The sequence below is a fragment of the Egretta garzetta genome, unplaced genomic scaffold, assembly GCF_000687185.1.
Source record: "Egretta garzetta isolate BGI_Z169 unplaced genomic scaffold, ASM68718v1 scaffold457, whole genome shotgun sequence".
Classification (NCBI taxonomy): Eukaryota; Metazoa; Chordata; class Aves; order Pelecaniformes; family Ardeidae; genus Egretta; species Egretta garzetta.
Window position 1 is genome coordinate 164,178 of NW_009260187.1, and position 11,304 is coordinate 175,481.

The window sequence follows — 11,304 nt, forward strand, 5'->3', positions numbered from 1 at the left end:
CATATCCCCATTGTTTTTGGGTTGTTTTGTTGGGGGTTTTTTTGTGTGTCCTGCCTGTTGCTTAGTGTAGCTTTTTATATACTGTGATTTATAGAGCACTTCTTTTAAACAAGCAAATAATTTCTTTCTATCACAGACCATAAAAGCTAAATACTGGTTTGGGACTGTTAGGAGAATAGGTACTACAGTCATGTCATTCATAATGCTCCTTCATGCCATTTTGCACAGCAGTTAGGAGAGACCCTTGAAATTATAGGACCTTTAACCTGTTGTCAGTATTGACATTACCTGCAGAACTCTTCAGAAGTAGGCATTTCTTATAATGTTTAATGAATGAATGCTAATGCTTTGTATTGTAAAATACAGCCTTTTGACTCTGTAGGGACTTAATGAAAAGGTTTATTAGTTTTATTTCCTCTTCCCAGATGGAAATGTCAGAAGATGATATTAATATGGAAGAATACCCCACTGAAATTCATGATTATCTTGCAGCATTTGAAAAATCTCTTGGTTCTGTAGATGAGATGCTGAAGACCATGATGTCAGTTTCCAGGAGTGAGCTTCTCCAAAAGGTAAATAATCTTCCTTTTGACAACCTTTCTGTTACTAATACAAGAATACCTGGGAACCCAAACTGAAATAAAAGGGTCTGTTAGGCTAGCCACTGCACAGAGAAATAACAAATACAACACTTGTACCCTTGATACCTTATATTTGAAATTCTTACATTTCTAAGATTTCCGGACGGTCTTACAAACTAAACAAAGAAATATATGCTCTTCCAAGCTGAAAAGTGGTGATCCTACCAGTGACTCATTTAGGTAGAGGACATTGGAGCTTATTCCTGACCTTCCTTAACGTGCGTGCTGAGTGCTCTTTTGTAACAGGGATGGCAGGGTTAGGTTAAAGGTTGGACTCGATGATCTCAAAGGTCTTTTCCAACCAAAGTGATTCTATGATTATTCTATGATTAACAGAGGGGTCATTCACATTTTTTTCTGAGACCTTTTCACAACGATCGTAATGGAACTTGGTATACCCACAAGGATGTAAAGATGAATTGACAGCAGTGAAAATTGATCTGATTCTAGAAGTCTAGACGTGCAGAACCTGGTGCTTGAAAAAATGAGCTGTCTCCTCCAGCTATATTATAAGCACAAGTCTGTAAAATGTGAGGGTTTTTTCAGGGCATAAAGACAGGGCAAGGTACTGCCTGAAGACTTCATACAAGCCTCTCTATCTTTTAACATTTAAAGCTTAACATGTAATTTCTTTCTTTAGGGCAAGAAAAAGCCAGCACATGAGGGAACTTCTTTATCCTCTGAGGATTTTGAACACAAATAAATTATAAAGAAAACAGTCTTGACAACACCGATCTTTTGACAGTATCCATGTTAGAACTAGTGAGCTGTACAATGATGTTATCGTGAGTTTCTGGAAATCCTATAGGACTAAAATAATAAATTGACTTTGACAGTTGAGGAAGAAAAACCCTCGTTACCTTTATTCTTCCTTTGCTTTACAGTCCTAAGTATTCCAGTATGCATTGAACACACAGTGTACTATGTGTAGTGTTAATGTTCATTCATGTTCATATTTGAGCTTCAGCGATCTTAAGACTTTTTTTTTTATTCCATTGATCCCAACAATTATTTTGAATTAAGTTTCTGTGGAAAAACAGGGACTTATTTCTGACTATGGGAACAGTAGTCTAAGAGCTACGTGTCAAGAGATTTTTGTCCTTTTGGCCATATGGGACTGTGGCATTTAACATCAGACTGGGAAAATTACATTAATACTTGCAGAGGAGAGAATGGTTCTGTGATGGCACGGAAACAGGCATAGACATGGTCTCAGTGAACATGTGATGCAAAAATGTGCTCATTCAGTGTGTATTTTCTATAAAATGTACGTATTACTAAAATCTGTGCACATCTTGCTTAAAAATGTGCAAATGTGATGGTCTTTTTTCATTCTAGTTAGAGCCTCTTGAGCAAGCAAAGATGGATTTGGTTTCGGTGTACACGTTAAATTCAATGTTCTGGGGTAAGTATGTGGTAGGAGGAAAATGTAGTATTTATGATTGCCAATTGAACACCTTCTAGACAGCCACAAACATTAAATAATCATTTCATAGCCAAATAATTAGAAACTTGTAATTACCCTGAGGACCCAAATTATTGCCGTCCATAGGATAAATGATGTTGAAACTCCAACGAGAATCTAAAATGGATATTTACAAAAGCTGACTTTGTACATGCATGAGGATGTTTCTTTCTGTTTTTTTTTTTTTATTTTTTATTTTAGTTGCAATATTTATTGATAATAGTTTGTCAGATACTTAATAACACAGTTAACTCCAATTCTCATTAATGGTTTTATGTGGAAACTACAGTTTTCCTATGTGACTGATTGATTGGGTCCTCAGTCATGACGGCCTTCAGTTTCAAAAAAACCCATATTTTTTTCTTGTAGTATACTTGGCTACTCAGGGAATCAATCCAAAGGAACATCCAGTGAAACAAGAACTGGTAAGATTCTAACACTGCATGCACTGCAATATCTAACTTGCCCAGGACGGGTAGATGAGGTGCAGGACATGGTTTAGTGGTGGGATGGCAGGGTTAGGTTAACGGTTGGACTTGATGATCTTAAAGGTCTTTTCCAACCTAAATGATTCTATGATTGACAGTTAACTCATATAGAAGTAAAAAAATGTTTAGATCTACGTTTAAAATTGGTATGTTGCCATAATAGCATGCATATGCTACATGGTGTTACGTAACTGTTCATATGCCCTGCTGGGCTCTCTAAATTAAGACGGTTGTATTTTTAGTTCCAAACAGTACTGTTTAAAGCAAAGTTGTAGAGTCTGCTGAAATTAGAAAAGAACAAGAAGATGAATGGCATCATGTTATCTTTTCTCTTATCCACCTTTGTTTGAGAATTGGATTCTGAACAGAGCAGCTTTTCACTTGTATCTGTTAAATGGAAAAATGTTACATGTCTGATAATAATTTATAACTTCCAGTATGGCATTTTTTTCTTATAAATACTTGGAATCATGTTAATCTCTGAGGCTGGCTTTTCTTACTTTTGTATGACTATAGTGTGGTTGATTTACTAGTGAAGACGGGAAAGAGCCCCCCTCCCCCTTCCAAGTCCTCCATTAATTCATTTTCTCAGCAGTAAAGAATCCAGTTCAGCAACAAAGCTAAAAGCTTTTTTGGCACCAGTTGTATGTGTATTGTCCAGTAATTCTGCATTAGTGACATATTTACAGCCTATAATAAATCTTTTAGGTTTGTCTTTATATTCCATTTAGAAGCATGACTACAGTATAGAAGGCTGGCTAGCTTGAAAATTCTGCTGACTTAAAAAATCAAATCATTTAGCCTGAAGAAAAAATAGAAATCAAAACTTACAGCTACCCATTTTAATTCCTGTATAAATGAAAATATTAAATCTGGGCAATTGTAAAATACTTAGCTTAAACGTAATCCTTACATAACCAGCAGAATGGAAGATAGGACTGAAAAATGTGGAAGGCTAGCCTGAATAACAAGAATACTTCTATTTTTAATTTTGTGAGGTTTCCAGTAGTCTAGACTGTATCATATTAAAAAATGGACCAGTTAATATTTCATGGGCTTTCAGTCAGTTACTTGTTCCTTCTATATTGTATAGTGTCTGAGTATTGTGTTAATTTAGCAATACTAAAAAAATAGGTTTTATCTCTTCTGCTGCAGATGTTTTATGCTGGTATTTCACTTCACAATTGCCAGTCATTTTAACTCTGAAGAATGAGTGAATTATCATAGGCTGAATTCTTATCCAATTCTCTTTGCCTTTTACAAGTATCAAGGTGAACGAATGTACATTCCTTCCTTCCAAGAGCATTGCGATGTTCTTATTCATGTGGAAAGGGAATTAAAAAAGACTTTGTCATGATTGTTTTGGTTTTAGAATTGCTCTCCTTGTGTACATACAGGGAACACACAGGGATTCAAACTGTATTAATAAAACTCACATTCAAGCTATCAGAGTTCATTTCTTTTGTCATGCTGACATGTGTCAGCTCCTTTTTCCCATGTTGATGCATGTAGGCTTGCCATCTGTTCTAATTAGCCATCTCTGTCACCAAAGAAATATTACAGTCTATCATGATTTCAGACCCTGTAAAGCTCTCCTCATTAAAAATCTATTTAGTGGCCAACTTTTTGACAAATCAGTTGCTTATAATGGTCACTGAAGAATTGAAAATCTGTTCAGTAGTGTAGGTCTTGTAACTTTTGTTCCAGATTCAAAAAGCTGTCAGTGGCTGTGTGAGAAATGTGAGGGTTACATAATATCAACATTTAGTTAGTTAGCAGTATCCATAAATGTTCTGTTAATACACATTTATCATTCAGGTATCTGGTAGAGCACTACATATATGTTACTGTTGTTTGTTGTTTGTATTACATTAATGCCTAAAGGCCCTAGAGTTGAAAGCCATATTAGGCTAAATAATATAGACATGAAATCTATCAACCAAACTTACGTATTTTACAGAATTAGTGTAAGTGTCCTCTCTAGTCAGTGAAGAGAAGCAGTCACTTAACAGAGTGTGATTCTCATCTTAGAGGGGTTTAGTTGCCCTCTCAAAGTAATTTTCTTTATTGATTGTAGAAGTAGATGAGGATGAGTAGGCACATAAATGAGATTATTAGGCTGGGAGGGTATACTTAGGTGGGGCTGAATGCGAGCCATGCTTTGTTCAAAAAAAGCTCTAGACACCAAATGACTATGGTAGGCTAAGATGGCAAGAAAGTATCCCTTTATGGAATGCTTTATGGAATGGCAATGGAAAGAGTCTTTTTGTTATTTATCGTCATAAATGGAGCCTCCGGTACAGATGGAAATTCATCAGGCTGCCTTAATTAGGTTCACTGATAAGCCCCCTTGACCATTTCAGGATCTTAACCACAAGACTTTTGTGTAGTTGCATGTGTAATGCTTGTAACATTTTTTATTTTGTGTAAGATGCTTTTTGGCTTTGCTTGGACATGCTGAATTATTTTTTTTCTCTTTTTTTTTTTTTTTTTGTAGACAGTAGTCCTATAAATATGTCAAATATCTAAATATTATTTTGCCATCTTTATGTAGGCCAAACTCCAAACTGAGTTCAGTATTTTGTTTTCCAACTTTGCTTGCAAGAACAGTTCTTGTCTCACTGTAAATTAGATGCAGTCTTCATCTCTTTAGGATTTCATGTTCCTATGAGGGTGGATGCCATGCAAATATTAGTATGGTAGGTACCTGTGATGGAAAATCTGATAAAGGAGAAGCCTCAAGATTGCAAAGAGCCTGGTATATCTATTTAAATGATGCTATTTTTCTAGGTATTACAGTTCTAGAAATGTATAGTGTGGAGAGCTTCTACTCATTGGGAGAACAGTGTGAAATACGCTTTTCCTTTTTTTTTTTTTTCCCCCTAGGAGAGAATAAGAACATACATGAACAAGGTCAAAGAAATAGCAGACAAGAAAAAAGCATCCAAACTGGATAAAGGAGCTGCTTCTAGATTTGTAAGAAATGCACTCTGGGAACCAAACGCTGAAAATGAACATACCTCCAAAACCCCCGCTAAAGGAAAAAAGAGGAAGATGGACTAAATTTTTATTTCCCTTCATATAAAATAGAGACACCTAGAACTTATTTCAAAATTTGTTTTGTATAGTGTATGCATCTTCCAGAGGTGCTGTATAGCAACATCTTGATTAAGTTATACTTAAGAATTTTAGAGGATTGTATTTTGTCCAGAACACTTGTCACTGAGGTAATTACATTATATGTGTATCTGAAAGTGCCATTTGATGTGAGAGAAGTAGCATTTCATTATTCAAATAATAATGACCTGACATACGCTTGCTGGTAATAGTACTAGTGATGTTTTGCTGATAATGCCTAAGAATTACTTTTTTTTTTTTTTTTACTGCTGAACGATTTATGATTTATACTTTTTTATATGTACTTAATCTCCTGAATATTAAAAAGTCTCAAACAATGCTATCCACTCTGTTCTTTAGGCAAGAGCCACATTTACTTTCTCATTACATCATCGTGTGAAATGCTGTATTTGTAGAGTTTTGCAAGGTTTATTCACTGTGTTAAACTGTTTCCTTTTCAGCTTCTGAACTTGAATGTATGCCATATTCCCTTACTTCTGTTGCCTCTGAGAAAACTGAGCTTCAAGGGCCACAAGCAAACAGCCCGGATTCCACTCTAAGCCACTGTGTCTAGTCAATGGAAAAAACAGATATCCCCAAAGGGCAATTTGTAGGGCCCAAATAAAGGAGCAGGCTGGGGACAGCTATTAGGAAACAGCACATGCAGGAACTTGACTGGAATTTTGGCTGCAGTGCTCATCCCTTACTGCTGACACTGTGAGAGAAAGAAGCGTGCTCTGAGGTCATAGGAGTGTGGTCATCCATTGTGATTTTTCAAATCTTCATGAGGGAAAGCATTCTCTGGTGCAGTAAAAACTACTGCTTTGTTTTGAAAATACTATTTGTTTTATTAAAAATGTGAAGCTTAGTCATTTAGGAGAGGTGGTGTGTTAGTTTCTTCAGAAGAACCTCACTAGTTCTTTTTTCAATACACTGCAAAACAAAACTCAATTATCAGCCCCAAAGCTGTTTAACAATTAGCAGTAACCTAACTACTTACAAAGGAAAAATAAACAATTTAGTTCACCAAAATGCAGTTTGGGCAGCAGTCTACAAAACTGGTTGGGAGATATTGTTGGTGTGAAAGACTAAATGACAGGAACAAATGGATCCAGTGCTGCAAGCTGAATGATGTACAGTGGATGGTTACTGTCCTTACAGAGTTGTACTGCATCCTGCAATGCCAGATATGGACTATATTGACTTAAGTGCTAAAATGAAGGTTCTCTTGTCATTGACTATCTAAAAATATGTATTTGGAAGTGAAATTTCAATACATTGACAAGTTTAACAAACTCAAATAATTGTTGCATATCTCTAAAAGCTTTTTCAATGACTGGTATGAATTTACACATATTTGTTTATGATAGAATTCCTTCAATACAACTAACAAGAGAACTTGCTTGTATATATGTTCATGTAGGTACCTAACTTTGCTGCCTCAAATCTACAGGACTGCTTATGTGAGTATACATGTCAAAGGTCCATAAATGTTTTCCAGCTGAAAGCTAAAATTAGAATGCTGTATTTCTACAGGTTAATGCCATGGTTATGCGAAATAAAAGAGCTGCTGGACTCAGGAGTCTTTTTCGTGTGATTAAGGTTAAAAATGCAAAAGACCCCAACTGTGTTCTTGACTGAAGACAGTAATACTTGTGTAAAGCAGTTCTCTTTGTGTGCTCAGTAAGTTTGGACAGTTTATTTGGAAGTCTGTGTGTCCTGTCTTGTACTCTGTTCAATGTGATACTGCAAACGATGTCTGTAGACTACTGTAAACAGATTTCTGGACTTTGTGTGGATCTACATGTCTGCATGTGCGAAGCATGAGGTTCAAAATGTTAATCTCAAAACCATCAATTTTAAAAAAGAAAAAAGGCCAGGTGTCCTGTGAACTAACTGGGAAGACAGTAGGCTAGAAGTGGTCTGAAGTGGCACAAGCCAGAAGCACTTCAAATAGAGACTTTCTGGGAGATAACGACTTCCACTTTGACAGGCATTGTCTTGAGGAAATGAGTAGCTCAGCTTGTATTTACGCACAGTGCTGTTAATTAAAAGGAGATTGAAGGACATTTCCATTACATGATTTTCCTCTTAAGCTTCAATTACAGCTTTTGTTTTAAAAGGATAATTTCTGAAAAGGATCATAATTCAATGTCCAATAAAGTACACAGGTTTCATTGGTAAATGTTTAAACAAGAATAATGCAAGGCTATTAGCTAAGACTTACAGAGGCAGAAGTCCATCTGTTAAAATTAATTATATACAGGTATTTGGCATTTGTGGTAGAGTACTTCAAATAGATAGATGTAACAAATGCAACTTTGTAAACTTTTTTTAAGGCTTCTATCATTCAGTATGGCTGTTCACAGCCTGGATTTGTGGCTTTGCTTTTCCAACACAAAGAAAACAACCCAGAAAAATGCTCCACAAACTAAGAAGCATCACCATATGCATGTTAGTGAATAACAGCCCTATTAGAAAGAGGCTTGAAATGAATGCTAAATGTTTTTTATATCACTGAACTGTTCTTGGAACATCTAGACTTCAGGATAGGTATTTAACTTTATTGAGGTCTCAAATATGAAATGACTGAACATTGTTCATGAAAGTTCCTCCCTGGAAAAGCTACATGAATATTGGAATAAAAAATAACTTTCCTGCCTCAAAATAGGAGGCTGGCAAAAAGAACATTTATTGTGGTGGCTGTGTGCATGAATCTGTATGAGCCATAGTTTGTAGTATGACTCTACAGGGCCTGACAGGGAAGGAAAACATCTGGGAGACTTCTAGTCTCATTGCTGCATGTGCTGAATATGGTGCAATTCTGCATTGGTTAATGCCAATGTAATGCAAAGAGTTGCTATTATCATAGCAAAAGTTATTAGTACCAGTGAATTAAAGTATTAATGAACTTAAGAAATTTGAAGAGTTACACATTAAGGTGTGTGTGATGCCTCCCTGCTTTGTCTTGATTTTGCTATATTATGGGTTAATTAATATTAGTTAGACATACCAGCTAAGAGAAACACTAACAGATTGCTGTGTTTGAGAATGTTTTTAACTAATGCACTGGCACTATTATATAAAACTCTAAGTTATGATAGAAATATATATGTAGTTGGACTAGAGGCTAATTGATGTGAAAATTAGAGTGGTTTGTGTTCAGATTTTTAAGTTAAAAGTGAAAATAGTATTTATTTTATTAAAGATTGTGTTTTGATACATGCATTTAATGTGTTACCTGTTCTTGGAACTTTTCCTGCTTTCTAGTCTTTGCACCAAGAAAGTGATGAGGTTGGTAAGAGCATGTGAAGTTAACAACTATGACTAGAATTTGATATGAGGTTGCATGGGGAATTTTCCATCCTTACCAAAAAAGAACTTCAGAAGAGAAATTGAAAAACAACTCAAAAGTTTAAGCCCCACTAGTGTTAGTGTTAAATAGCTACATTAAAATAGCAAACAGCACTTGGGGGCATCTGGGAAGCTCTGTGCTGGGCAAAATTTGGAAGTCATTGGATAGTAGGGACTTGCCTTGACTCATTGACTTTAAAGTCAATGGGAGACTTTCCACTTGGTCCTCAAGGACTTTGGTCCTTGAATTAGTGTGGCTTCATTGAACTGCTGCAGTTGGACAGGAAAAGTGAATTACTCTGTTATGAAATCAATGGCTCAGGAGTTTGCAGTAGATCTCTGGCTCACTACTCAGTGTTTTTTCAGTCAGTGAATTATCTTTTTCTTAGATGCATCTTTAAAAGTCTAATGAAAGATTTCCTCCATATACACCTATGCTTCTCCAAAAAATACTGCAGGGAGAAAACCTCATGTCATTAACTGTCCCAGACATGTAAAGAGATTTTTACCATAACAAAAAGGGGCATCTTTGACCTGAGAAACTAGGTCTGCTAGCTTTGTAAAGTTTCTGCAGATCTACTTCTAGAAAACCTCTCTCTCCAACAGTTTACTGTGGCTGCAAACAAAGGAGGAATCCTCCTAGAACTTAAATACCAACACTTATAAATGCTAGCTATGAGTTGGGAAGTCAACACATCACTGGTGCTCATTCCTACTCCTTCAATATTTTTATTATTGCAGAACTGCATCCTCAAGAATGGATGTTGAGTCATCCTATTTTTTCCTGGCCTTGAACGTCAATACTAGCATGAAGCTTTGTCAAAAAGTATTAATGTTGCAGTTTCTTTGGAAATCTCCTCAAAACATAGTTATCTGGAATGATAAAAGCTAAGCAAACTTAATTCTCTAGGAATTAAGAATTTTCTTGGATTTAAGATGGTAGAACGAAATTCACTTTTTGACTGTGGGGCTGGGGCCATGACAAGTGTAAAGGGAAATCCTAGTTTCCATAGTAAATGACCAGTAAATTGCCCAGGGATTGATGAAGACCCGGTTCTGCAGCCACAGAAGAAGAGACCTGGGTTACCTGGATTAAGGCTTCTATCAGCTATTGGCCACAGGAAGGCTTCTGGGAGTCATGAACAGCCAATGCCAATCTGTAACTGGAAACACAGGTGGAGGTATATTGGTGTAAATGGCATTCTGTGGCATAGGGTTCCTTCTGGCAAGATCTCACTGAACTTTTGACTCAATTAATGCAGATTCTCTTCCACTGAAAGCAACTGCAAAAAAACTTTATACCTAGAAAAAACTTTCCTCTGCTTAACATGGCTACAAGCTGGGATAAGTGCCAAGTTATATGTAAAAAAAAAAAAAAAAGAAATGATAGGAATGTAATTTCTTTTTTCCATCAGACATGGCTGGCTAATAATCTATAGCTGCTTTAGAGAGCTAAAGTGTAAGGAAATAACAGCAGATTATTTTTGATGCAAATCAGGAGTTGGAAAAAAGTTAACTCCAGCTGAACAGTGACATGCAGATCAGACTATAATTGGAGAAATGGTCATTAGACTTTGCGGAGATGTTCTGCTTCTCCAAAAGAGTAACTCTGACAAACTTTGAGCCGAAGACACTTTCCAACTTAAGAGGGCCAAAATAATTGAAACTGGTTGCATCCCAAATGTGGGCAGGTTATTCCTTTGTCATAAACTGAAATGTAAAGATGCCAAAAAAGGAGAATAGTTAAAAAAGACTATATATGTTTCTTAGAAGTTTACTTGCCAGTGATTAAAAAAGTGTTAGGCTACAGCAATTTAGGGGAAATAATACAGAAAGTAAATAATGCAATTTGTCATTTTAGAATTGTATGTGATCTGTATTAGGAAAAAATGCATTAAAGTTCTGCAGTGTGACACTAGTTTTTCTTTTTGCTAATTTACTTTGAGTGATATTCCTTGCAGAGAATTCCAGAAAGTCCACATGAATGCTTTTGTTTTGCAGATCACTCTTAGCATTAGTGGTAGTTTGTTTGGGGTTTTTTCTCCTTCTATTTCTGCTTTCCAGTATGATGCACTTGCAATATTTTACTGATAGAACTAACAGTTTGCCTTTTTGCTGACTTCCAGCATTCCCTGTAGGAGAAGATTACAGATCTATGGAATACTTAGCGCTGGTGATCTAAGAAGCAGACCTTGAACTGCTCAGTTTTCATCAGCTGTACCAAAGGGAAAAGAGCAAA

The 11,304-nt window shown here is 36.1% G+C and overlaps 1 protein-coding gene across 2 annotated transcripts; it reads left to right on the forward strand.

Moving 5' to 3' along the window:
- Nucleotides 1-425: 425 nt before the first annotated feature.
- On the forward strand, nt 426-8,849 carry C1D (C1D nuclear receptor corepressor). 2 transcript variants are annotated; one of them, XR_004842425.1, is made up of 5 exons: nt 426-572; nt 1,980-2,046; nt 2,476-2,531; nt 5,481-5,821; nt 6,173-8,849. XR_004842425.1 is itself a non-coding variant. In XM_009642168.2 (4 exons), exons 1-4 carry the CDS (start codon nt 426-428, stop codon nt 5,655-5,657), a joined length of 447 nt encoding a protein of 148 aa, XP_009640463.1. In that variant the 3' UTR covers nt 5,658-8,849. The 2 variants fall into 2 exon arrangements, 1 of the variants encoding a protein (XP_009640463.1); XM_009642168.2 differs by having other exon boundaries at nt 5,481-8,849.
- Nucleotides 8,850-11,304: the final 2,455 nt, after the last annotated feature.

Bases quoted from the DNA above. Each gene is read 5' to 3' on its own strand.
- C1D (XM_009642168.2), top strand. From the start codon at position 426: ATGGAAATGTCAGAAGATGATATTAATATGGAAGAATACCCCACTGAA. The intron at 573-1,979 runs GTAAATAATCTT...TTTTCATTCTAG, and splicing joins GGAGTGAGCTTCTCCAAAAG to TTAGAGCCTCTTGAGCAAGC. The intron at 2,047-2,475 runs GTAAGTATGTGG...TTTTTCTTGTAG, and splicing joins GTTAAATTCAATGTTCTGGG to TATACTTGGCTACTCAGGGA.